The following is a 25,150-nucleotide window of genomic DNA, read 5'->3' on the forward strand; positions in this document are numbered from 1 at the left end:
GCCATAAACCAATTAACTAGTTATTTACTATTTCTTACTATTTAATACGCGTATCAAGTGCACGATGTAAACTAGGCCAATAAGGCTGGGTCTACATAGGATGTCGTAAGTCGTGTCGGAAGAAATTGACCAATCACAGTTCATTATTCTTCGATCGTAAGGAGAAGAATAGATTGTGATTGGTCAATTTCTTCCGACACGACTTACTACATTCTATGTAGACCCAGCCTAAGAATGAGCACAAGGGGAGCGATCGCGTGCACCGATCGAATTCGAATTCGAGAAGGAATATGCCATCCGATACCACTCTTCGTACATGATCAATCTATGGTCTGAGGGAAACTATCCTATAATAAATAAGCATGAACCATGAAACCTGTAGAGTAGAGACGTATGAGAAGTCGACCGATCGAATTCGATCGTGCACGCGATCGCTCCCAAGATCCCGTTTCAAGAGGGTCTTTCGAACAATTTATTTATTGGCCGCGTTCAGCAGACACAACTGTTGAGTGAGCGCTCGGTATGATTGGTTAATACTTTTAGATCCAGCTAATCATATTAAGAAATCATTGAGCGCTCACTCAACAGTTGTGTTGAACGTGGCCATTATTGCGTTTAATGGCTCCTGACTCCAGAGGGAGCCAACACGGCCAGGTCTTTCGAACAAAGCACGCTATACTCGAGTCCGTAAAGCCCAATGTCCACGATCCAAGAACTGTGTCAAAGTTCTAGTTTCGAGAAATGCGCAGCCAATCAACATGCAGCTTGTATGGAATAGCTGCAAGCTGATTGGCTACGCATTTCTCGAAACTAGAACTTGGACACAGTTCTTGGATCGTGGACATTGGCCTTAATCGCCTATAAGCAAACTATATTGAAATACATTATGCATATACACGTTTAAACGTAAAAAATTTGGCAGGAAGCGTCAGAATCGTGTCTTTTTCTTTTTTCCCCTCGCGTTTGTCCAGGAGACTCCGCCTATTCCTCTAGTATCCTCGTCGCACTCGATTCGCTGGAGAGTTCCATGCCAATCGCCGCGCGTGAGCGCGCGCGCGCACACCCTCCAGCGGCAGTGCGGTGATGCGTGCGTCGCGGTGCGGTCGTAGACAAGCATACGCTCGGTGCGTACATGCACGTACATTATATATACACACGCTTAGCCGCGACACGGCTTCGCTTTTCGCATCGCCACCGCGACGGTGTCCCGTCTTATCTGGCCTCCGCGTCGCGTAGCGTGGTGTAACGTCGCGCCGTACATATGCCAGGGAACGGTGGCGGTGCGCGTATAAGCGCGTCGCCGGCGGCGCGCGCGGTCGCGAAGCCGCCGCCGGCGCACTACCTGCACGAGCTGCCGGCCCAGGACGAGGAGCGGCTGGAGCGGCTCTTCCAGCGCCTCGACCTCGACGGCAACGGGCGCATCGACGTGCTCGACCTGTCGCGGGCGCTCAAAGAGGTCGGCGTGCACACTCAATACGCTCAGGTATTTATTATACGAATGCCACGAGTCATTCGCACTGGCGATACCGAGCAAATTGAGATCCTCGCCTCTCTCGAGCGGCGCACTGTCGCATCTACACTCGGCACCCCGCGCCCCCCCAGCTGTAGCTGGTAGCTTCTGCACTTGGTCGTACCGAGGATGCCTGTTTTGCGAGTATCTATGTCCCTTTCGAGGGCGGCGTTGGCTCTTGCTCAACGAGGTCTAGTGTCTTCTCGATCGAGTGTTCCGGAGACGAGGATCCGAATCTTTTAGCAAATTGAGTTACGTTCTTTGCACGTAGAATGGGGTAAGTATGCGTCGAGGGAAGAAAGGGACAAAGATCGAAGCCACGGATAAAATGAATGGACTTGAACTCGTTGGATTGGTATTGGAGAAAAAGGAGGTACGGATGAAAGTATCTCCAGTTAGATGGCATTTTCATGCATTTATAAAACGAGCGAAACGTGTAGGAGAAATGAGAGAGAAGAATGAAGGCATTACTGGCAAAGTGTAGAAGGTACAGTTAAAACGAACAGATTTAAAGGTCTGTTTACAGGTATTCGCGTACGATAAACGTCCGACTGAGCAGTTTTGGCACGTAATGTTTAAAATTCGCTTATACTTTCGGTCGGTTTGCGCAATTTTATTTTTCCAAATTGAATTTCCAAGTTCTCGGACTTTTACACTGTGCAACTTAGCCAATTATATTCTGATGCTTCGTCAATTCTACCAAGTTCTGGATCTCAAAAATTAAGACCCTTTTCACATTGAAATTATAAAAACTGTGACCCTCAGAATTTTCGTTAGTCTCGATTTCTGGAAATAGCTGAAGAGAATTATTGGTTTCCAATCTCGTTTATATATTTATATATCTTTTACCTGCAGAGGAAAGTCCTCTATTATAAGATAGATTTCTAATATGAGATAGCAGGTCTTCAACATCCAAATTCAGTTACGAACCTTTTTTCGCAACGATTACGCAATTTAACAATCAATTTTCCACCAAACAGATTTCACTCCAAGGGTGATAAATTCATGATGGAACCAACAGATGATGCATGTTAATTCAGGAGAAACTCGGCTATCTCATTTTAGGAGCCTACTTGATAATAGGGGACCTTTTTTTATTAACAATAATTATATAAATCTTTAAACGTTCCTCGGACGATTTCAAGATATAATATTCTCTGGAATATCTATAGTATATTTTTACGTGTTCTCTATTGCATTTTATGTGTTAAGTCAAAATGTTCGTATGTATCTAAGGCATAATTTCTTCAATTTTATAGAAATTTCTGACCCGATCAGATCGTACTAAAAGTGGCGATATCAGCTTGGCTGAATTCCTACACTACGTCCGCGAACATGAGAAAAATCTGCGATTGCAGTTCTCCCATCTTGATAAAAATAAAGATGGTAAGCGTGCATTTAATAAGCCTTGCTAATCAATTCTAAAAACAATGTACCTACAAGTTTTATTAAGTTATAATGTAAACATCCTGTTTTTTAAATGAAGACTGGCTGATAAACTAGTACATTACTAGTTAATATTTATTTGTTTAATACGAGGGGGAAACCGCCGAGGGCATTGTGGTGCACAAATTAACGGCATTACTAGGCATTTTTTTGGCATTAGTTTGGGCATTAGGTCTTGCTGGGGCATTATAAAGATAAAATAAGACAATAAGATAAAGTAATGCCCACTTGGCATTAGTGGGCATTGGTGTACGAGATTTTGGTCGGTGGTTTTCCCCTCGGTTTAACGTATAGAGAAATTTACGAGACACTTGAAACATCTTTTATGTATCTTAATTTGCAGGAAAGATAGATTTAGAAGAATTAATAAGAGCTTTCAAGGAGCTGGGTGTAGAAATTGCTCAGGAGGAAGCAACAAAGCTGTTACAACGGTAAAACTTTATTAATTATATTGCATGTTCAAATTCGAAAGTGTAGCTTCGGAGCCAAGTTCTTGCGAAAACTATGTTGTTTATTGCGAAAAGATTGTGAAACATTAAAGAAACGTTAAGAACTCGTTACTAAATATTTTTCAACTTGTCACACCCGCGTGACATTATGAGATAATTTTAATGCCACGATACTCGAGCGATATACTGCAAGAACTGTGTGCGTAGCATGGACCAAGATGGAAGTCTCAACATCAGTTTCAACGAATGGCGGGATTTTCTTCTCTATGCACCAAGTACCACCCTGCGCGATATTATCGAGTACTGGCATCACACCACGGTGAGTATATCGTAATTTAATGTTTGCATTAAGAGGATATACACAACGTTCGTTGATATCAAGATGCACGTGTTGTCCGAGTGTTGTGTCACCTCTATTATCTAAATTACGAAAATATTGCGAACAGTACCCGAACGTCTGGACCATGATACTTATATTATTTGTAATGGAAAAAACGTCCTTTATTGGCACTGAAGTGTCACCAGTTGCTTCGGATTACTCACCCGAATTGGGTGGATATTTGCTGGCGGTTCAACTTTTAAATTTGGTTTTTTTGTAACGAATAGCCAATATACGCTATACGTATGCGGTACGTAAGACCGTAAGACTATCTCCATATTTTATTTGGTATATGCATACGTATAGACGAGATTATTAACTTTGATGGACACTGACTTTGCAAAACACCTTGGTAAATGTGCGGTTACATTATGAAATTTTCAGTAAGTTTATCTGACGAAACTCTGCGCAATGTTTCGTCAGCTGTTTCTTATGTCATACCAGTGGTTCCCAACTTTAAATAATGTATATTAGAGACCCCGTAATCCGAGACTGGCCATAAGAGTTGGTTAAATTCCCGCGAGTGAGAGAGAAATATATAGGCTATCTCACTCTTCTACCATCATAGAAACGTAGAAGATTGAGATAACCCATGTTTCTCTCTCACTCGCGGGAATTTGACGAACCCTTATGGCCGGTCTCTGATTACAGGGTCTCTAATGTATAATGCACTTTTATATCTCGATAAGTTTTATAATGTGATTCGCCGATCTAACAATTATTCATAAAACTCAGTAAAGGAAAGTCCTTAAGGGGGAAACCGCCGAGGGCATTGTGGTGTACAGATTTGCGGCATTACTAGAGATTTTTGGGCATTAGTGGGCATTGGTGTACAAGATTTTGATCAGTGGTTTCCCATTCGAAAGTCCCCTGTTGTGAGATAGGCTTCTAACATGAGATAGCGGGGATTGTGTTAAATTAATAGGTATCATCTGTTGGTTCCACCATGGATTTATTGCCCTCGGAGTGAAATCTGTTTAGTGGAAAATTGATTGTTAGGTCGTGTAATCGTTGCGAAAAAAGATTTGTGATTGAATTCGGACGTTGAAAACCTGCTATCTTATATTACAATCTTATTTCATAATAGAGGATTTTCTTCTACCAATAATTCAATTGGACTATTAACAATTTTATTAACAGTATGAATGGTAAAGCCAATGACATAATAATGCTCGAAAAAACTAGAAAATAAGTGTGCGATAGCGTAGCGTTAAGTGCGGAGCGATAGAGGGGAAGTACTACTAAGTAATAATAATTAACAGGAACAATATAAAAAAAAAGACGATAAGAACATACAGCATTATATTACATAATATTGCGTAACTGGAAATAATCTTGATCAGCACTAATATATAACGAGTATAATTAGCACCGCATATACATATGGAAAATTGAAGTGTAGACAGTGCGATTGGAACTTGATAAGTTTGCCCTACCGCCGACTCTCTCGTGTGGGTAAACTTTGCACCGTGCACACGCGACGGCCGCCGACTTTGATCATCGTCATCGCACGGGTATTTGCCTCGATGACGCGCGAGCCTCTGACGTCGAAGAATGAGCAATGACGAGGAGGAAATCGGGGGCAGGGGGCAGACCGGCGGACGGAGGCGTACCCCGTTTTGGAGGGGGCGATATCTCGGTGTCTCAGGGTTTTTCCTCGTGCGCCCTCATCTCGTCTCGCCAGTCTCGCAACCAGACTCCGAGCGGCCGAGTCTTCGGTTCGTAGCTCGTTACCATCTCCTCCCTTCCCTCGGCCAGCACGACGGTTCAACGTAGATCAAGACCGTTTATTACCTTAGCGGAGCGTATACCCGAACGGAGTCGTACATTTTCCTCGGGCCGCGTGCATCAGCCTCGTGTCCAGATTGCCCGGCCGTCGTCTCTCGCGATCGGCCGCCGGTGATTTTTGGACCGCCAGATTATTCCGAGCGATTCCCATAGGTCGCCGGGCACCGCGATCTAAAGATACCGAGGCGTACCGAGGAGGGGAACCGTCGAGAATTTGCGCAACCCCGATCAGCGCGGAACATCCACAGTTGGATAGAAAGTTCGAAAGTCGCGAAAGTGCAAATCTCGTAGTGCGAAGCGAGATTCGAGCGTGCAAAAGCCCGGTCCGTCTTCGCTCGACAAGCGTGATTTTGCGACCACGTGACTCGACCATCTAACAAACCGGCAAATATAGTTCAATTGTGATACGAGAAGTAAGGAAGTTGATTCGTGATTCGAAAGAGAACCGTGCAGAACGAAGATAAGTTTTCGAACAGAGATTAAGGAATACAGCGGGAGAAAAGTGGAAGAAGAGGGAAAATAAGCGAGGATAGAACGTTGGAAACACAAGGGGAAAATAGTGGAGAAAAATAGAACACGAACCGGAAGCAAAAGAAAAAAGGTTCTGGGAAGAGGGAGTACAAAGGAAATAACATAACGTATCGGAGGGGACAGAAAAGTCTGGAAGAATCAGCTGGAGGGAAAAGGCGGTAGACTCGAAAGCGAACGGTACACGGCCGACTTCATGCGGCGAGCTTGCGCGCGACCACATGACTCGGGATTACAGCTGATTGACCGCAGCATGTATGCCCTGAAGAATCCGCGAATTCTCCATCACGACAGCACCCTGTCCACGTGTCAAGTCCGCGAGGAATTTCTGCAGCGCTATCATGAGTTCTTGCAACGGGTGAGTAGAGTGGTCTTGGGCCGGGGGGGGGGGGGGACTGGGGGCTTGCCGATCAAGTAGCCAATCGGGTCTCAAGTTTATCGTGGTATTCCATTTCGAATGGAAAAAGAAAGCGTCAGGTGCGCGAGGCAAGGTCAGCGTTGAAGAGCGAAAGTGATTCTGGAATGCGAGTCTCGGAGGGAAATTGGTCTTTTCAGCTCTCCTCGCACGCGCGCACATACACACCTACGTTAAGCACGTCCGGCCAGCCTGCTGCGTCAATTATTTAACGTTATTTTCACCTGACTGGCGTCCGTAGACGTCGACGGTGATGCAAGTCCCTTTCCATCCGTACCTACTTGCGTTGCCTAGTTTTTACAGTCGCCGTCGATTATCGCAATGACGCGATAACGATACTAAAAAGAGTTTGTTTCCGTTGGAGATATGATTCTAAATTGGAAGAACGGCGCAATTCTTGTGAGCTCGATACAATGGCATGTACGTTTTATATAGAGGAAAGTCCTCTATTATGAGACAGCGGGTTTTCAACACCCAAATTCAATCTTCTCCCGCGACGATTACACGATCTAACAATGAATTTTCCACTACACAGATTTCACTCCAAGGGCAATCGATTCACGGTGGAATCAACAGATGATGCCTATTAACGTAACGGAAAACCCGTTATCTCATATTAGAAGTCTATCTTATAATAGGAGACTTTCCTCTACCTTTGAGGTTTCGCTTCTGATACATTCGTTTTATTTTGAGTGCGGAAAATGTGGCTTCAGAAGGAACAGGCCTAGGATGTTATACCTGTAGACTTGCCTGGCTCGTCGCCCAGTCGAGCTAAGAGGATGCTGGGGAAAATGTTTTTAGTTCGCAATCGACTTTGTCGTTGGACGAATCGCGAGTCACCTCGCTTAGAATAATCTACTTCCTTTATCGCGTAACATTGCGCCGAGTAAATTGCAAAAATATTCCGTCGTCTTTTCGCGAACAGCCAGCCCGGTTTCGCAAAATTATTACGTCACCGGTTATGACTGCGAGATTAGCTGAAGGAGGTAGACCAAACAAACAAATAAACTTCAAATCTAATAGCATAAATTGAACTGTATACCGCGAGGAGCTCTATATGTGTTGTAACGATGACTCGTAAAATCTACGCGTGTTAAGTACATTTTATCTGTATGCTCCGTATCTATTTTAATTTAAAATATTAAAGAGGATAACTTAACTTATGTCTAGACACTTTGTCTGTAGCGTGTGAATTATAACGACCGAATAGAGAGCTTAAAGGACAAGTCGGACCGATGGAAACCAAGTTTGTATTCTTGAAAGTAAATGTGATGTAACCTTTATGGCGTAAAGTTCAAAAGTACACGCTGCTGGGAATCTCGATTTTCATGTTTGTGAAATTTTCTGTTATTTTATTATCATTAAATATCTGCGTAAAAGTAATTTATATCGTTACGCAGGAGTTGAATAATGTGCTGAAAGTACGCGTATTAAAACTAGTATAAAAATAACAGCATTTTTTGCAAATAATCATTGAGGATTCTTTTACGAAACGAATGTCGCGGGTTCGATATACCGGGATTTGAATTACAACACGAGTTTTGTAACGGAATATTTGTAATATAATAGTGCTATTGTATGCGGATTCGGTTACCCTTGTTGAAACGCAGCGGTACAATATTTCCATATCCATGATCGATAATTCAAATGATATGTATACAAATGCGCGTGTGAATTCGAAGAAAAAATAGTTGGCAATAATCTTATCACCCTGTCGATCAATGTTTACGTTGAGGGTCAGGCAAAGGCTGCGTTTCGATATTCGTTTCTAGTGCTGAAAATATGTAACGTACGTTGCGTGCACTAGGTTTTCCACACTGGCAATAAATATCGGAACGCAAACGTAATCGCTCGTACAAGGAACAGAGATAAGCGCAAGTACTTCCAACAAATTACTGAATTCCCAGAGAACAATTAAGGACGATGGATACAAATGTAAAAACTACCCGATATTTTTATCAACAAATTTATAAATAGCTATCTTGAATTATTCTCGTGAGTATTACTGGAGAAATTAAATAATAGCTCAAAGTTGAATGTATAATTAATACTATTTATAAGCGACTAGTATCAATTCTGAGAAAACGGCCTGTTTCTTATTAAGATTTTCATAAAAACCGAGAAATTTACGTAAAGTAACTTTTTTTTCATAAAACGTGAAATAGAATTATTCGAACAAATTTACGTAAATATGTTAACAAATGTGTAAACGCCACTTTACATGTATGCGATATACCGTAGACACGATAATATGTGATATAACGAAGATGCGATAATACGCGTATACTTGAGCCCATCAGAAGCTAAACTGACTCCGTGAAATAAAAAGAAGTTGATGAAATTGATAAAGTGATATCCATTAATATTTGTAATAAAATTTATATCCTATGTCTCTGTATCGAATGATTCGATCAACAGTTGGATGATTATAGGCAATTTCTTTTTAATTACAGTATATGGATATTGGGGAGGACATCGGCGTCCCCGAAGAATTCACGAAGGGCGAGATGGTATCTGGAATGTGGTGGCGACATTTAGTATCCGGTGGAATAGCAGGCGCGGTATCGCGTACTTGCACCGCGCCCTTAGACCGTATCAAGGTCTACCTACAAGTGAGTATTTGCATGACTCTCTTTCAATTCACCCGACTCACAACTCACTGAATTCATTATCAAATTTACGAATATATGTATGTACACAAGTAATAAACATTTTTTTAATATAAATTACATATAATATCGAAAATATATAATCTATATGTTCATTAAATATTGTTAGAAACATGTATATGTTTTGTGTAATCTAATATGTATGTAGACTAAATAATAAAATGTCGAAAATCATTGTTATTATGCATTGTACGAAACGATTCGCTGTGACGACATGTCGAGCGAGCGAGTAAATTTGTCTAGTTTGCTTTAATACAACGAGAGAATCGTCCGATCGTCCTTGCAGGTCCACGGCACACGTCACTGCAATATCTTGAGTTGCTACAGGTACATGTTGGGCGAGGGTGGCTTTAAGAGCCTGTGGCGCGGCAATGGCATTAACGTACTCAAGATTGGCCCGGAGTCAGCGCTCAAGTTTATGGCATACGAGCAAGTGAAGCGGGCGATCAAGGCGGGCGACGAGGGACGCGAACTCGTGCTCGGCGAACGATTTTGTGCTGGCTCCTTGGCCGGTGGCATCAGTCAGTCGATTATTTATCCTCTCGAGGTATATTCCTATTTATCTTGTCATTTACACTTGATTCTTATCGTTATTTTAATGCGCACACAGAGATTGATAAAGATTGAATTATATGCAATGAGCAATTATTTGTATGAAATAAACAAGAGATACAAGTAAAGATATACAACAAACTTCCAGGTGCTGAAGACGAGACTTGCATTGCGAAAAACAGGCGAATTCAATGGCATGGCTGACGCAGCCAAGAAAATATATAAACAGGGTGGTTTGAAATCCCTTTACAGAGGCTATGTACCCAATTTGATAGGAATACTTCCTTATGCTGGCATCGATTTAGCTGTCTACGAGGTAAGTCGATGCTGAGGAAAAGCTTTTTGTATTTTTTTTTGCTTCCTCATAGAGGAAGCTTTGTTTTCGTGAAAATTTTTTTTCCAGTTTTCTTTGAAAACATGTTTAGAATGTTCCAAAACGTCCAAAAATCACATTCAGAAAAAATGTCGGTATGTATGTATGTATGTGTGTATGTATGTATGTATGTATGTATGTCTGTACGTATCCTTATAAGGTAACTCTAAATAACTTTTTAAATATGTAAGATGGAGAAAAATGTTAAACATGAAAGTTGTACGGTTTCAAGTAATGCATTACATAGTAATATAAATATGACCTTGAACAGCTTCCTCAAGGTCACGTAAAGATCACCTTGAAATTGTTAAAGGGAAACCCGGTTTTTTAATGCATATTCTTATAGCTTACCTCAAGAGCTTTCCAAAACACTATAATAAAGTATATTTTCGTTAGGTACTTTCGGAGTTATGTGCTTTTGAATTGTTTTTGAGAAATGTCTGTGGTTGCTGTAATCGCAAATTTTCTTTAATAATGATTTCCAAAAATTTCAAATGTCTATAACTCAAGAACTAATTAATCATATTTTAATGAATTATATATGAAATTTTGATAGAAAAAACTGAAGAACAATATAATATATAATTAGAAAAAAAAGTAAAGTAAAGTAAAGTGTGCAAATTAGAAATTTGCACATGGCTTCCTCATAGAGGAAGCTTTAAGAGCGAAATAAGAATATGCAAATTTCTAATTTGAATACTTTCGAGAATCATCGTAGTAAAGTTAGATTTCTCTCTTAAAGCTTTCTCTATGAGGAAGCCATAACAATGGAAGCAATGTGCAAATTTCTAATTTGCTTACTTTAATGATGAGGAAGAAATATGCAAATTTCTAATTTGCACGCTTCAATAATGAAGACGCAATGTGCAAATTTCTAATTTGCACACTTTCAAGAAACATCGAAAAAAATTAGATTTCGCTCATAAAGCTTCCTCCATGAGGAAGCCATGTGCAAATTTCTAATTTGCACACTTTACTTTTTTTTCATAACTATTATGATATTATTTATATAAACTTAAATTTATGCAGTTCAATTCATTACGTAATTTGTGTAGTAAATCAAGGTAAACTTTCCAACTTTTCTCGGCGATTGTTTGAAAGGTGGATATTTTTACAGACGTTGAAGAACCATTACTTACGCACGCATGACAAAAAGGAACCGCCGCCATATTGGATTCTATTACTGTGTGGCATCGCGTCGAGCACGGCCGGCCAAGTATGCTCGTATCCGTTAGCGTTAGTGCGGACGCGATTGCAGGCCGATTGTTCGCCCAACACCATGATTGGCGCCTTCAAAGATATTCTCCGCCGCGAGGGAATACGCGGTCTGTATCGCGGCATCACGCCTAATTTTCTCAAGGTATGTGGTCGTTAATAAATAAATTATATTGATTTTCTGGGAGTTTTTCTAGGGTTCCTATAATTGAATCTATAGAAATTTGCTTAGCTTTAATTTCATACAATAATCCTTCTAAATTTATGATTTTAATGAATATCTGTAGTATAGTTTATTACATATAAATATAAAAATATATTTCTCTTTTGCACAGGCCGTACCTGCCGCATCTACTAGTTACGTAGTATACGAGCATTTTCGACAGGCATTAGGCGTCAACATGACGTGATGAACATGAATGCTAGGTGACTGATTAATTCAATTAACTTATTCTCTCTTTTTCTCTCTCTCTCTCTGTCCCCCCTCTCTCTTTTCACTCGTTATAAATAATCGACATGGCGAAAGATCATTTAGCGATAAAACGTATTTCGTCTTTCGTCAAAAAACAAAAATGTGTAAAGATAAAAGAAAATGGCAGTGTGTTTATTTATTGTTATCGCTAACGTGAGAAACTTCTTCGATTAATCGACCGTTCAATCTCTCGCAGTTCTTTTAATAATTTATTAAGATTTTAATATTTTTTTATTTTAATATTAATAAATTAAGCAAAAATAGTGCGAATCAAAATATTATAATTGTCAATTTTCTAGCAATTGCTGTTGTATAGATTGTTGTTAATATAATGCAATGATACTTTATTTCGGCGATTACAGTACAAAGAATATCTTGCGTGTAAGAAAAGTATTATGTGTAGTCTTTTTGTAAACAAATATGAGCAAGTTTTGAAACAGCGATCAAAGAAGGATAGGCCAGTCTCGATTATTATTTAGTGTAAAGACGTATTTTATCGGCGGAAACGTTCAAGTCAACAATTTGCATATAAATCACTCTACTCTATAATTATAATTGTGTTAAATATTTAAAAAATTTTAATTTTTTATCACGTAACTTAAAATTATAAAACGTGAATTTTACATATTTTTGTGATTATTCATTAATTGAAAAACAGTATGTTACATTTTTATGTATTATAAAATTATTTCAAATTTACAAAGTTATGAATTCAACTTATGACTTGGATGTTAGCAAAAATACGTTTTGTTAGGATATGTAAAAGTGATTTAATGTCGACCTAAAGGATTCCGTTTTAATTGGGAGGATGGAGGATCGAGTTATACATTGACACTGTGATATGTATATGACTGTAAACTTTTCCGCATGATTTATCAACACTGCGCTTTGTAAATTACAAGATTATCGCTTTCAAATATTATGTACAATAACTTGATCCATTGAGACACAAAGCATTTTGTATGAAATAAGTTATTTTTGTGTAATTTTGTTAGCAGAAACATTTTTGGTGGATGTTTTGATACGTAGGATTTAAATATATATTTTCATATTTTTTAATTGTAATAGATTCACATTATGGAAAACAATGGTAATAAAAATATAATAAAACAGCAAAAAAAATTTGTTCAATGAACGAAATAAAATCTTATATTTATAATTTCTTAAATAATATATATAAAATACACAAAATTTTTCTAAGCTAAAAATAGAATTAACATTCTATTTTGTATTCTTTCATATTTTTTAAAATATTTTACAGTAATACAAAAACTAATTCTATATACTTTTCTGCTACATCTTTTTATTAAATTCGACTACACATATATCTTTTTTTATAAACAAGAGAAAAATATATGTTGAGAAATTCTGAAATAACAAACAGAATTTTAAACACGCGTATGTATAACATCGAGTATAAAATTCCTGTTCAGAGCTATGGCTAGCTATTAGTCTTGGAGATCTCTTTATATTAATTTTTCTTCTGCATACAAAGAAATATGTTTCAATTTATTATAAACGTATATTATTACTTAGACTTTTATTAAAAAGTTGAAAAAGAAAAATAAGTGATTCAGTGGATCAAGCTTTTCACGATAACTTAGCGATAATAATTACTATATTGTTGTAAATCATGCGGCACTCGGTTTTCATCTCAATCTTGTTAGTACTTCGTATATACAATAAACTCGATTTCACCGGCCGTTGCGATTTACTATTATATTCCGGTTACTACGATTCATTCCCCTAGATAAGTTTTACGAACTTATAAACTATGTATATTATGTATTTACATGTATTATAAAACATGTATAGTTAGACACACATGTTGTTTATGAACGAATATTCGGGGAATAGCGATGACTCGTGCACGATAAATATACCAATTGCCTTCGAGAACAACGCAATAATGCTAACGATAAACTGTGGACAAGACAAATTTTATTTTATTTCACACATTCACCACCAAGCGTATTTTACTTTTCGTTTATGCCAATGGAATTGTTGCACTAAAAAAACAATGAAAAAATTTTTTAAATATATATTATATAACAGTCAATTTATACTTAGTAGTAAGTTTGTAGTATCGAATTGCATATAGTAAATACATAATGTATTACATTTATTTACCGTTGTCCCACCAGTGACTGTCATAGCAGTGAATATGTTAAATGCTAATTTTAAATTTAATCTCATTCAATTCGAATTAATAGGAAACCTGACACATAAAAAATGTAATATGGTGTAAAAACATTCCGGCTGTATTAATTTTTCTTAAAATAGAAATTCCTACTAGGAGTTAATCCTCCGTAAACAAAAATTTCATAGGAATTTTTTTTTAATTATTATGAACGATTATCGAAATATTTATCGTGAATGAGTTATTGGATCGGACATGATTGACATTTTTTATAGCAAAAGTGTAAATGTTAATTTATGTGTACATATGTGACACATTAACACACATTGTATATATATACATATATATAATGTATGTGTTAATTGCTATTTATTAATAACAGTGCAAATTGATACAGTACACACACATACACACATGCACACATACCCATATATACATTTTTGCATGTTTTTATTAGGTCAGATGTTTTGAAAAAAGAACTAGTTAGTAAAATAATTAATATTATTTAGTCATCAAATTATAATATTATAATTAATATTATATCGGTTATTCAAACAACAAAAATTCGCAATAAAATGAGAAGTTCCAAGAACTGAATATTGAAGAACAATAAAGAACATCATGTATAACATAAGCGATCTTTAATTATTATCTACCTTCAAAATTATTCCTTAAATTCTCATACGAGACCTGACAATAAAATTCGTGAGCGTAATTAATATAACTAGCTCACTGTGAAGATAGACGACAGAGACTGCATTCCAGTTCAGTAATTAGATAACTGCTGTGTCATAAATTATTTGTAAATTATTGTCAAATCTCATGTATATGTGGAAAATTAAATAAAATCACAGGCTGAAATGAAAGAATTTGAGCTTACAATACAGCGATTAAAACCATAGTTTTAATGATAATTTAACATTAGAATCTGTATTATCAAAATCTTTCTTTTTTTACATTAATTATATCATTTATTAAAATATGATAATATATTATATATATCACGAATATAATTATGAATTTGTCAATATGTCGCTTTATTTAGAACAATTTTTCAGTTTTGTTATATATCACAAAATATATTACGGACTGTATAATTGTTTTTCTGCATATATCTGCGGAAGAAAACACTTTCGTTAAGTTGGTGTAATTAACATTCTTATAAACTTAATAAATCTTAACTTAATAAATCTTGAAATGATAACAAAGATAAAAATACAAAAATTTAAATAACGATTTTTTATGTTTTGCTTGAAAGAATGGACTCGTACTAGAAATGAAGAAAAAAACGATTGATTTTTAAGCGAGTTTCTCCAAGAGAGAAGAGAATGAGAAAAGTTAATCCGACAAGAAATTTCGAGGAAATCCTTAAATGTAGACCAAAATTTTATCCGTTTGAATCTGATTTCAGATTCTGAATTTGTTGAAGTGAAACCTTTTAGGGTTAATCTGTTTTTTCCCCTTTAAAGAATCATAAAATAACGATATATGTCAAATATTTTTAAAAACCCTAATTTGTATGTGTTTCTATTTTTGATTAATATCTCTTCTGTGAAGATTAAGGAAATTAAATTATTTCCTTAATTTTCATTTTTTTGTTATTAAATTGTATATTTTCTTGAAAATGCAAAACTTTTATTACTTTCTTATTAAATATTATCTTTTTACAATACGTAGATTGATTTACAATAACAAAGTTTGCACATTTTATATAAACGACATTGTTGAGCAATATCAGTCGAAAATTGAATTTTCAATTTTCCCACGAGTCATTTTCGTACGCCTTTGGTACGAGCATATAGCGCTTCAAATACTCTATCGACTTTAATAGTAAATTGTGATGAAAAAAAAAATAAAACATTAAAATATAGAGTTGAGCTGAAAAATTTTAAAGAAAAAGTAAAGACGATAATAATACGTGGTATGGAATGTCATAAAATCGATGTAATGTAGTGGTGGTCTTGTTTTATCCCACCTCGCATTTCAGTCTGAGATGAGTAGTCTGCCCGCTTCTTGATCGAGCAGCCAAAAAAGAGTGCCATCAACTGGATCCACTCTGGTAGCTGGTAAATCTTCCTTGTTTTTCAAGACCCTCTGTGTGAACAATAGTAGTAATTTAAATCAAATTCTTATATTCTTCAACTTTTCTTTCATTTCTTATATATATCCTATGTGCAATTCTCCAATATTATTTCAATTTATCACATGCCTGTTTCAATAAATATATTCTAATTATAGAAGTCAAAGAGTAAGTGTAAAATAAGATCCAGATCAACACGAGATAAAAAAATCCTAGTTGTGCTAGCTGTTAAAATAAATGGTAAAAAATTCTTAAATAATGTTATTTATTATCTTTAGAATCTCTATTATCTCGTTTTCCTGAATTTAACTGGATATCTTGGAGAAAGTATAAACATTTGAAAAATTAAGCATTAAGAAAAACGAAAATTTGTTGGATCATTTGATTGGAAATGTTAACTATTTAGGTTAATTTTACGGATATGAAAGTGCAAAATTTAAATTAATTATTAATTTGTAGGAAAAACTAATTACTTTGACGATCTCAGCCTTGCTAGCGCCGGTGACAACGAACACACACATGCGAGCATTATTAATGACTGGCATAGTAAGACTGATTCTACTGGGTGGCGGTTTCGGCGCGTTCAACTCCCATGTGACCCACATGTTCTCATCATCGAGGGCACGATGACCCGGGAAGAGCGAGCATGTGTGCCCGTCCTGACCCACCCCCAACAGCAGGCAATCGAATCTCGGTAATCTGTCCGGCGGGAAGAAGAAGGCCATTTTTTTAATGTAATCCTTCGCCGCGTTCTCGGCTATAAATATATATAAATAAATAAATGACAAATAAACCATACAAATAATGTTAAATGATAAAAAATATGTAACAATAAAATCATATAACAATGTAACGGATCATTAAGGTGTAAATAAAAAATTACAAAATAATTATAAGTATACATATACAAACGACAATAAGTTATAATAAACTGGAGGCGCAATAAGTACATCGTAAAGTTATACTTGTAAAAATAGAAATAGATTACAGATTAAGTACCGTTGAGTTCTGGATCAACCTTCATGAACTGCTCCTCGGTGACAGGCACTTTTCCAAGTAAACAACTTTTGTAGAGGCCGAAATTTGACTCGGAATCTTCGAGAGGCACTATTCGTTCATCACAGAAGAAAAAGCGCCACTTGCTCCAATCGGTTGCAATGTTAGGCAGGGATTTGGCCAGCAGTTGTACCACCGAACCGCCTATGCAATTGATAATCGTTTAAAAATTATTTTCTCACTATTCCCTTTGTGGATATTATTTGATAAAGATGATATTTATGGTAACAGCCCGCGAAGCTTTCTACTATTTAAAGTGATAGCTTCGTAAATCATTCGAATCTGAAAATAAAAGCAGAAAATAACACGACAACTTAATCGACATTCGATTAGATGTATACATTTTCTAGATATTCTATATTTTTTCAACCATCAGAAATTATCCTCGTTTCGTATCGTGTTTCGATAATCAAAGTCGCGTAGAAGCGCGGCATAAGACGGACAATCGAGCCGTTGAGTCGATGATTGATCCACATTTTTCCCTTCAAATTACACCTCTCTGAATTTCTTGTGACATTTTCGGAATATACAAATTCGTAACTTCGGGTAAATTGTGAAAAAATAGTGCCACAATATTTAATAAAAAGTTTCCAAGCATCCCCGAACGGTGTCTCAATTGAACTTTTAAATAATTTTTATGATTCTCCTAATTCATCCTGTTTATAATAGTTTTGCAATTACGCAAATATAAAATGAATTTCTGTAAACATAAAACAGCTTTTATACCGCTCTGTTTATAAATTAATAAATATTCTGATACCGGTTATTGATCGCCGATGACTCACGCAATTACTAAACAGAATTTTTAGGGTTCACGTATGCGGGTGAAATTTTAGCTAAAAAATGAGCCATCGAAAATGCTGTCGAGTGCAGAGAGTGTAGATGAAAAACAAAGGAAAGAGACGAGCAGATAAAAATTTGCTGACGTGTGCAGGAAAGGCAGGAAATAGGAAATTTATGGAAAACTGCCCCGTCTCGTTTGTTCACAAATTTCAACGAGTTCGTCGCTCGTTTTCGCGCGCAACGGTACGAGAATGCGTGACTGGAAGCGAAACTGGGGAAAAAAAAACCGAAGAGTCATTCTCGCGTGACTACAGCGTGGAAATCCGCACGTCTTATCGTAACCGAGGCTAGCCGCGAAATAGAACCGTGAAGATCACAAAGGGGATAAAATTTGACGGTAGCGGCGAGTAGGGTTGGGCGCGCGCGGTAGAAATACGAGCGGAATTATGTTATTAAGAATTTGCGAGATCACCTGATACGCCAAAACGAAAGATCCGATCGTCTCGCGAGATCGCGTCGTCGGCGGCGCGGGCGACGAGATTGGAGATCCTGGAGAGCAACTGCTCCTCATCGGTGGCCACCACTATCTCCGTCATTGCGTGTGTTCCTTCGCGTGCGGGCGAGCGAAAGCGAGGTTATCTCGCGTACCATACAACTTTCGAACGCGACGACCGATGTCCAGCCAATTAACACGGCCACTGAGCATCGGAAACTGTGATCGTGGACTCGGTCGGCCGGCTGGACGAAGCTCCGTACCAGAGTATGGATTAGGCTTGAGATTATCTTAAGCTTTGACCAATCGGAGGAAAGTTCACTATACCTTTGAGACTAGTGAACTTGGCTCTGATTGGTCAAATGCGAAATTTTCGATTACATCGAGCATCGATGACAAATCGCGGGAATTCAGCAATCGCACGATGATATCAATCACTGGCCGCATTCAGCGGAGAAAACTGCTCAATGAGCGCTTGCGCCGATTGGATTGTTCTTTAAAAATCTAAAGCGTCGTCTACAATAACCGGCGTAAGCGTGGAGTAAGAAGAAGTAAGAAAACCTAACCTTTACCTTTCAGTGTAAAAGCTAAAGAATAGACATAATTTTTTTAAATATTTGTAGCACTGGTCGAACTACGCTTTAATTCGCCGCGAGTAAGCGTCAGAGCTGAAGTAGGAGTAGGAAATGGAAATGATCCATTTCTTTACTCCTACTCTTACTTCTTGCGCCAAGCTTACTCCACCTATTGTAGACGACGCTTTAAAGTAAAGTTTACTAATCCCAAGTTTAGTAACTTTTACTCCAATTGGTCAAATTCCAATCCAATCTCAATCTCAATCCGTAGTCTGATACGGGCTTTATTAAAATTGGCGGGAGAATATTTCAGGATGTCACATGTTGTCATAAAGAGTTCGAAATCGTACACCCGAGGCGATAGATATTCAACAGGAAAATGAAAGAAGGAAAATAAAGTTGATATGGAGTCTGCCGATCTGTTAATGGAATCTGCCGACGAAGGGTGATTAGTTAACAGAAATTATCTTAAACTTTCCACGTGTTCTCTTGGCATTTTACAACCCTTCTCTTTCTCTCTGTAAAGGAACGTCCGCACGAAGGAGGACGTTTGCGAGATTTTGGAATTGGCTACAATAAAAGAGTCCGATTTAAGTGCCGTGACGCAATGTCTATATCCCACGCGGGATCATCAGACCGATGACTTGATGTTGCTGGAGGTGGACGAGCACATATTAAGCGGGTTAGGCGAGGGAGACGCGTATGTTCCTGTGCAATCTCGCTTGCAATTGTTGTCTAGTAAAGTAGAGCCTTGAGAGGTCTTCGAGAACGTTAACTTATTTGCAATCCTTATTCTGCAGAATAAAGTGATTCTAAGTAATTTTATGACGCTAGAATATCATTTCGTGGTAACAAACATGACAACGCTATGCTGTGCACGCAAACTCGGACCTACGAGATCAGAGAAGCCGAGATATCCAACTCGTGGTTGCTGGTACCGGACTTGAAGCTGGGCATGGCAACAGGTGCCAGAGCAGTAACTGAGAGAACTGTAGAGAAACGTAACGTAAAGAAAATATTTAACTCGTACTACGAGGTACTTGTAATAATCCTACGCTATTTAAGTTTTATCTAAAATGTTGAATCGTATGAAATATACGATTACAATATCTTGTGTTGAAGGTTAAAGAAACCAAACCTAATCTGGCAAGCTTGTCCACTCTGCTTAATTCATCGTCCTTCAATGGATTAGAATATGAAGCTACGGTAGATCGGAAGACATTATACAGTTGGGAGAGATTACAAAATGAGTTGCAAGCCAGCGATTACGAGTTGAAACAGGCTCTGTCAGATTTCTTAATAGCTGACATAGACGGTGTGCGATTAACATCTATTTTTTATTGTATTAATCAAGTCACGTTTTATTTATGCAAATGGCATTGTCTGACTTGAAGCGCTTTTTGTACCAAGGTTATTTGCGTCTCATATCATTTGACGTAGAAGCAAGGAGCTTGAATTTGATGTTGAATTATTTTGAAGAACAGTCTTGGGAACTCGATGAGGTAGACAAAGAGAGTACGTACGAATGTTTAAAGGAGCTTATCCACGAGCCAGTGTTCGATGTTGTATTCGAAAGATATGCGAAAGTAAGCTCAAAGACAAAAGATGATGGCAGACCGTTGTATACGTATGTACATTATTTTCTAGCAATTAATGGGAAAATTTTACGATTGAGAATTTACATTTTTCAAACATAATGTCTTGAGTAGATACAACGAAGAAAAGTGCTGCACAATGGTAGCAAAGGTTCTTCTTGCCGCCTCTCCTGTCACTGAATACAAAGAATTCATGGAAACGTGGAACTTCGGAACACCCGAAAGTACGGAATTAATAAGCTAGAAATCGTAGTTGTATGATCTTTCCTCGAACTTGTAATTTCTCTATTTTTTAGAAATGCATCCAAAAATAGAGTACTTATGTGGATCTGCTCTTGTAACGTACAATTCAAAAATGGAAAAAGAAATCGTATCTTGTCCGGAGGCAGATTTACCGAACAACATTCACGACAGACTTGGCGAACTTTTTCAAATCAAAGCTAAATGGACTGTTGAAGAGATAACACCTTATATTACGTAAGTGAAAGTAATACATGCTGTTATTACTTTAAATCTTGTGTAATCGGTTTTTTTTTCAGGCGCTTTACAAAAGGTGCAATGAATGTTAATGCACTTTTAACAAAGTATGCCAGATGTTCGACAAAAGATGGGATAAAGTATTACGGGTCAAAACATGGCAAGTGATACAGTGACTACATTTGTGGTATGCATTCAATTGTCTTACAATAAATACTGATACATGTGTTATTAATTATATTAATGTCAGAACAATATTTCAGAATTATCTATAATGTTAAAATAATAGTGTTAAAATGACGCGTAATTTATTTAGCCTGTGATCATATATACAGTTACATTTGCACAATTTATAAATATTTTGAAGACGAAATAAAATTATATAATTTAATTTTTTCATTTATTACTTCACTGATGCAACACTGATATTATCAGTGATTTATTATTATTATTATCACTCATTCATTATAATAATTTTATATTAGACGATAATTATAAATTTTATTGGCCATAAACTCTTATCACGCCATTGACTATAGAATTTTATTATAGAAGCATTTTTTAAATCAACTTTCTCTTTGATTGTTAATATCTGACGTTATTAATAATTCAATTTGAATATAATATTCCTCACAAAAGTTGACTGGATTGAATAATCATAGATCATTCTTAAATTCGATATTTATCTCGTCACAATTTATTATTTGTGTCGAATAATAAAATTTCCGTAAATATGTGTTAGAGGAAGGAAAGAATGAATTTAACTTATGAATGATGCTGGAAAATTTCGAAAAAAACACAAATGATACACATAAATATTTTTATACGGTAAAAAATATTGAAGAATTCTTATAATAAAATATAGCATTGCGTTAAAACACATAATGGCCAAATTGATGTTTTACTTAAGACACATTGCTCTTTTTTCATAGTGTTGTACATATTTTCAATATATTCAATTGAAGAAGTATTTGATGTTTGCACAAATAAAAAAGCACCATCAATAATTATAAATATTCATTATTTTCTGGTTCCCGGGATAGCAGCTCCTTTGACAGGACATTTACAACACACAACATAGTATTCGTTTCTTTCGAGCGTATAAGCATATCTTGGCACATGAATCTTTAAAGCCACATACCATTTAAAATATCAAATTTTACAACTCGCAAACTACAAATATTTCACGTTCATGCCAATTGTAACAATATATGGATAAGACGTGTGATCGGTACGATTATAATGTGTGGTCAGAATGCTAAGAACATCTCTCAGATATTTTTCCCCAGGAATACAAAAAGCACATGCGTAGAAATGGAATACTTTTTTTTTTATCTACAAAGTACTCGGTCGCGGATTTTGTAAATGCATCGTACGTATGACTACATCGCTGCAAATTGCATTGATGAGTTATTAATGGTATACTTATGCAAAAATGGAACTTCCTAAAAATATCTCGTAGGAACTGCCTCGTCGCTGAAAAATGGTTTTTGCTTTATATAAAACATTCGTATATAAATGTCGCAAACTAGTGTAAACCATTAAATAATTATTTAATAGAAATAACACACACTCAGTCCCTCTTTTTACATTATAATTACTGTCCATATAATATTCCTAGGTAGGAAATAGACTATGAAATTACGAACTTGCGTTAAAAACAACATCGATTATGTCCTACAGGAAATTATATTCTCGCGCAGTATTCGAGGAGAGAAAATATTGTTTAAATATATATATTTATAAATATATACATACATATCTCTAAAATACGTTTGTATGTATGTATACATTATCAATTGATTATACGAGATGACGCAGATAAAATCAAGAAATTTTTCAAACGTGAGTGTGCGACGCTAGAATAAATATGAACGGTGTTAATAAATTTGGAATCCACCTCATTTAATAACGTTGATGCTAATGTTAAATTTGATCAATGGCATTTCCCATCTTCACTGTAAAGCATAACTTTTTGCATCACCTCGTAAGCGCCGTTATTGTACAACAAATAGTAACGATAATCCTAAATCCTTTGGAGTTGCGATTTTATTATAGCTGTGACTTTTAAATTCTCTAGTGATAAACTTGCTATTCTACTATTACAACTAATGAATACTGTCCTATCTATAAGTACGCTTAGATAAAATGTCTGTATATTTAAATGTTAAAAGAGCTAAAAAGCACAAATACTAGATCTCCCGTTGTTAAAGTAGTGTAGATGTGTACACACGGGTAACTTGGTAGTATATCGTCTATTTATGTACACGCTAAGCAATGATCCGAAGTAGACCTGCAATCAGTACATTTAATAATCGTCTCGTTTATGCGAAGAAACGTTTCACGATCATTTACCTCAGTTCAAGGCACCTCGTTGTTAGCTGTCGTTTATCGAAGTCTCACTTGTGGCTTTACTGTTGGTCGTAAACACCGTCTGAGTAACGCCCGTTGTAACCGACTGACTCGGATGTATGACGGGACTAACAGTCTGAACCAAATTACAAGTGACTGGCACCATAGGCAGCAAATTAACAGAATTATTCATAGGCCCTGCGCTACACGTCAGTGAAGGTCTTTTTCTCTCTAAACTGTTAGTAGCCATTTGTCTCCTCGTTGTTGAGTTACGTTCAAGGCTATTAGTTACTATATTATGTCTTCTTTCTAAGCTGCTGCCAGAGTTGAGATCGGACTGACTTCCCTGAACAATAGATATTTCAATCGCATTTATTCCATTATTATTCTTTTGAGAAATGATCTCAATGAGAGATATTTAACTTACCGGTGAAGAGCGATCCACAGACTGACCCATTCTATGTAACAAATCACCACTTTGGCTTTGTCTGAAGGTCGTTCCTTGTCGTTCAGTCGACTGACTTCTTCTCAGCAATTGCTCGCCCGACTGACTTGAACGAATGCGACTCTCAGGTGTAGATTCCCGGGTTCTGTTAACAGCATCGCTCTGCCTTTGGCAAATCTGACTGTCCACGTATGGATAACGAATACGGATGGAATCGATTACATCTAAGAGATTCTTCGCGTCCATGGCTAGGATATGAGCTGCAGAAAGCATTCCCCTAAAAGGAGAATCGTATATTAATCAATTACGCTCAATGTGTGTCTCTTGTGTTAATCTGCTAATAATGACAAAAAATAATTACTTTCGATATTCAGCGTCCAACGTAGTGGCACTGTAGTTTTGCGCCAATTTCATAGCAGTCACCAGCTCTGCCATGTCTTTACTTAATACTTTATGCGCCATTTCTACTTCGCGATGCGCGGATATCGGCAGTATTTCCACCAGAACGTCCACAGAGGACAGCAATGCTCTTAATTCGATTCCTACTCTACGTACTAGTTCTAAATACTGATCAGCCTTGCTCTGTTGAACACCTGCAATTCACATTTTTCTTTTCTCGACAATGTACAACAACGTGTGATTTTTCAACAGTACCAATTAGCTATTATATATATATATTTCGTTTCGATTAGCGTATTCTTACCTTGCGACAACGACATAACTGCACGTACGACGCTTGTTGTGCAGTCGTATACTTTATCGTTAGTTCTGTCTAAATCTGCAGTAGGCGTAGGTTCCATTTTCTGCGAAAAAAAAAATTATGAATATCTACGTCGCCCAACGGGGTGATTTGTATTCATAACATCATTGCGTGCGGCTCACCTTTACTACAATTACTTTGTCGGAACTCTTATCCGAGCCAAGAGAGCCAGTATTGGCAGAATGCGGTTCATGGCTCGGTGATTGAGTAACTGACCGTGGAACCGGGGGACTAGCACTTTCATCACCACTCGTAGCAATCGATAAGCGTTTCTGTTATAACGAGGAAAATGAAGGATTGAAATCATTTCGAATTGTGACACAGTGAGGTCTTTTTAACATACCTCTTCTCTCGCGAGCCAGCGGCTATCCTCTTCAGACTGTCGTTGTTGCTCCAACAACCGTTGCTCCAGCAGCTTCTGTTCGTCGTCAATGCCACTATTGAAATTGTCAGTCAGACTGTCGAACAATTGCGAATGTACGTTTCTCTAAAACAGCGAAAATGATGTTACGTTAGAAACGTGACCAGTTTTCATCCAACATTTCTAAGTTCTGTTCTAATGTTACAAAGTCTCTGGGATGAGATCTCGTGACAATTT

The 25,150-nt window shown here is 37.1% G+C and overlaps 4 protein-coding genes across 7 annotated transcripts in view; 2 read left to right on the forward strand and 2 right to left on the reverse strand.

Annotated features, from left to right (window-relative positions):
- The first annotated feature begins 813 nt into the window (after positions 1 to 813).
- Positions 814 to 12,406, forward strand: LOC105565714 (calcium-binding mitochondrial carrier protein SCaMC-2). 2 transcript variants are annotated; one of them, XM_012019131.1, is made up of 9 exons: positions 814 to 1,483; positions 2,770 to 2,896; positions 3,300 to 3,387; positions 3,613 to 3,724; positions 8,969 to 9,127; positions 9,471 to 9,731; positions 9,885 to 10,052; positions 11,227 to 11,469; positions 11,660 to 12,406. In XM_012019131.1, exons 1-9 carry the CDS (start codon positions 1,262 to 1,264, stop codon positions 11,732 to 11,734), a joined length of 1,455 nt encoding a protein of 484 aa, XP_011874521.1. In that variant the 5' UTR covers positions 814 to 1,261; the 3' UTR covers positions 11,735 to 12,406. The 2 variants fall into 2 exon arrangements, with proteins under 2 accessions (XP_011874521.1, XP_011874522.1); XM_012019132.1 differs by lacking the exons at positions 814 to 1,483; positions 2,770 to 2,896; positions 3,300 to 3,387; positions 3,613 to 3,724 and adding an exon at positions 5,451 to 6,458.
- A 2,406-nt stretch (positions 12,407 to 14,812) lies between these two features.
- On the reverse strand, positions 14,813 to 18,565 carry LOC105565715 (6-phosphogluconolactonase). 2 transcript variants are annotated; one of them, XM_012019134.1, is made up of 5 exons: positions 18,328 to 18,565; positions 17,016 to 17,216; positions 16,490 to 16,773; positions 15,912 to 16,030; positions 14,813 to 15,051 (listed from the first exon to the last, which is right to left on the reverse strand). In XM_012019134.1, the coding sequence occupies exons 1-4, from the start codon at positions 18,449 to 18,451 to the stop codon at positions 15,920 to 15,922; spliced, it is 720 nt and encodes a 239-aa protein (XP_011874524.1). In that variant the 5' UTR covers positions 18,452 to 18,565; the 3' UTR covers positions 14,813 to 15,051; positions 15,912 to 15,919. The 2 variants fall into 2 exon arrangements, with proteins under 2 accessions (XP_011874524.1, XP_011874523.1); XM_012019133.1 differs by having other exon boundaries at positions 14,813 to 16,030.
- Positions 18,566 to 19,187: 622 nt separating this feature from the next.
- Positions 19,188 to 21,386, forward strand: LOC105565719 (sister chromatid cohesion protein DCC1). Of its 2 annotated transcripts, none has more exons than XM_012019138.1 (8): positions 19,188 to 19,368; positions 19,450 to 19,623; positions 19,758 to 19,929; positions 20,046 to 20,238; positions 20,334 to 20,550; positions 20,633 to 20,742; positions 20,815 to 20,995; positions 21,058 to 21,386. In XM_012019138.1, the coding sequence occupies exons 1-8, from the start codon at positions 19,328 to 19,330 to the stop codon at positions 21,161 to 21,163; spliced, it is 1,194 nt and encodes a 397-aa protein (XP_011874528.1). In that variant the 5' UTR covers positions 19,188 to 19,327; the 3' UTR covers positions 21,164 to 21,386. The 2 variants fall into 2 exon arrangements, with proteins under 2 accessions (XP_011874528.1, XP_011874527.1); XM_012019137.1 differs by having other exon boundaries at positions 19,190 to 19,368; positions 19,758 to 19,959.
- Positions 21,387 to 21,879: 493 nt separating this feature from the next.
- Positions 21,880 to 25,150, reverse strand: part of LOC105565717 — a 16,950-nt gene continuing 13,679 nt past the window's right edge. Inside the window, exons 17-23 of the mRNA XM_012019136.1 lie at positions 24,896 to 25,039; positions 24,675 to 24,824; positions 24,496 to 24,595; positions 24,154 to 24,385; positions 23,775 to 24,069; positions 23,351 to 23,693; positions 21,880 to 23,288 (exon numbers count right to left, since the gene is read on the reverse strand). Coding sequence (XP_011874526.1) covers positions 23,373 to 23,693; positions 23,775 to 24,069; positions 24,154 to 24,385; positions 24,496 to 24,595; positions 24,675 to 24,824; positions 24,896 to 25,039 — 1,242 coding nt within the window. The 3' untranslated portion in view covers positions 21,880 to 23,288; positions 23,351 to 23,372. The remainder of the gene's footprint in view (positions 23,289 to 23,350; positions 23,694 to 23,774; positions 24,070 to 24,153; positions 24,386 to 24,495; positions 24,596 to 24,674; positions 24,825 to 24,895; positions 25,040 to 25,150) is intronic.

The sequence above is a fragment of the Vollenhovia emeryi genome, unplaced genomic scaffold (assembly GCF_000949405.1).
Source record: "Vollenhovia emeryi isolate VEMERY1.0 unplaced genomic scaffold, V.emery_V1.0 DF939149.1, whole genome shotgun sequence".
Classification (NCBI taxonomy): Eukaryota; Metazoa; Arthropoda; class Insecta; order Hymenoptera; family Formicidae; genus Vollenhovia; species Vollenhovia emeryi.